Source organism: Cricetulus griseus, chromosome 5 (genome assembly GCF_003668045.3).
Source record: "Cricetulus griseus strain 17A/GY chromosome 5, alternate assembly CriGri-PICRH-1.0, whole genome shotgun sequence".
Classification (NCBI taxonomy): Eukaryota; Metazoa; Chordata; class Mammalia; order Rodentia; family Cricetidae; genus Cricetulus; species Cricetulus griseus.
The window spans coordinates 66,621,159-66,622,910 of NC_048598.1; the positions used below are offsets into that span (position 1 = coordinate 66,621,159).

Below are 1,752 nucleotides of genomic sequence, written 5' to 3' on the forward strand. Positions count from 1 at the left end.
GCTTCCAGAGCTATGGGAGAACAGTCCCTGCTGTCACTTTCCTTGTAACATGGCATACCTCTGGAGTGGGAAACAATGTAAGTAGTGTGAGAACACAGGATTCCAGTGGTGAGAAGGTGTGCAGATAGATGTGCATGGGGGAGGAGGATGACAACCTACCCATGAGCCTGAGAAATGCCACTGAAGATGAATGGGAGAAAAGGAGGAAATATGGTGTCACCTGAAAAAAGCTCCAGAGACTCTGAGGACAAGGAAGTAGGACTGCATGTAGGGTGAGCCACATTAGAGCTAGCTTGGATCAGTCTCCACCACAAAAGGGACTGGAGGCCAATTCCACAGGATGAGAGTCAGAGATAATGATCTCTGCAGGCATAATTCTCTTAAGACCTCAGAAAAAAGAATGGGATAAAAAGAGAGAATGATCATCAACTGCATTACTCCTCCTCCACAGGAACAGACACCAAGCTACAATGACGTGAGGTAACCTTCATCGTGGGCTTGTACTTACCAACAAGGACTAAGGCACTCCTCTGAGGGACGAGGGACCTTGTCTAACTAGGTCCTAACCAGACTTACGCCCTGGTTCCATTTTTGCATTTACCATAATAGTAGGGAGACAGGCTTGCCAAGATCTCAAGATAGTTCTGGGTGGGGCTTGCATGCTTATGGACAAAGCCATGAGTCAGAGGTTTGCAGGGGGTTTCTGTCTGAACTCTTCTCCTGCTGGGGTGCTCTCTGTGGGAGAAATCAAGGGCCAGTCAGTAGGGGGTGACTACATGCCATGGTTACATCAAGGTCCCAATGGCTTCTTCTGGACCAGGCAAGATAGTTTTGGGAGAAGGCCCAGTTCAAGCTTGAGGGACATAGACAAATCCAGGTCCCAGCAGCTGGCTATTTCTTGGATGAAGATGCTGCCTGGCATTTGAGACTGAAGTACACATTTCAGACCTGGGTGTGCAACTCCTTCAGCTTAGCTCACAACTCTTCCAGGGCAAACAGCATTGGTAGTGTCTCTGAACCTTCAGTGTCTCCAGTACCAGCACCAGGTGTCCTACCTCATCCAAGAGAACCTCCAAGGTACCTGCTGCTCCTATTCCTTGTGCTGCTGTGTCTGGTGACTGCAGTACTCCAGGACCAGGCAGCCTCTGCCCATGATAAAGATGGTGGCCTTACCTAGTAGCTCAGCACCAGGATCTGCCACCACCTCCTGGTCCAGCGGTTCAATGGCTGTGCCCCCGAAGCCTGTGATACATGTTTTGGTCTGCATCTCCACCTGGTGGTACAGGTGGGCAGATGACAGGAAGATGTAGGTTGTAAAGAACTCATTGCGGCAATGGGTGGCCTCCTTGATGCTGGTGGCCAGCTGCTTGCTAACCTTCTAGATGTCCAGGTAGAGCAGCTTTGCTGTGGATAATGCACATGCTCCCATCTTGGAGGTATTACCTGGAACATGCAATCTTGCTGACCTCTGTGGGAATTTTGATGTAATGCTAATGGATGCCATTGACAAAATTGAGCTTCTCATTTCTAGTAGCTTCTATCAAAGGAAAAGAAGTTTGAATGGAGAGCTTGAAGGAGCACAGAATTGCAAGATGATGAAGGAATCTTGAAACAGGGGAGAAGCTATCTTAAATGCCCTCCCCTGATAATGAAATTGATGACTGACTTAAATGCCATCTTGTAGCCTTCATCCAGCAGCTGGTGTAAGTAGAAGCAGACACCCACAACTAATCATTGAACTGAATTGGAATC

At 48.3% G+C, this 1,752-nt stretch overlaps 1 protein-coding gene across 1 annotated transcript; it reads right to left on the bottom strand.

Moving 5' to 3' along the window:
- Positions 1-891: 891 nt before the first annotated feature.
- Positions 892-1,429, bottom strand: Opa3 (outer mitochondrial membrane lipid metabolism regulator OPA3). The gene is given in 3 exon segments (XM_027418084.1): positions 892-1,013; positions 1,016-1,072; positions 1,075-1,429. Coding segments are annotated over 3 exon segments (534 nt in total).
- Positions 1,430-1,752: the final 323 nt, after the last annotated feature.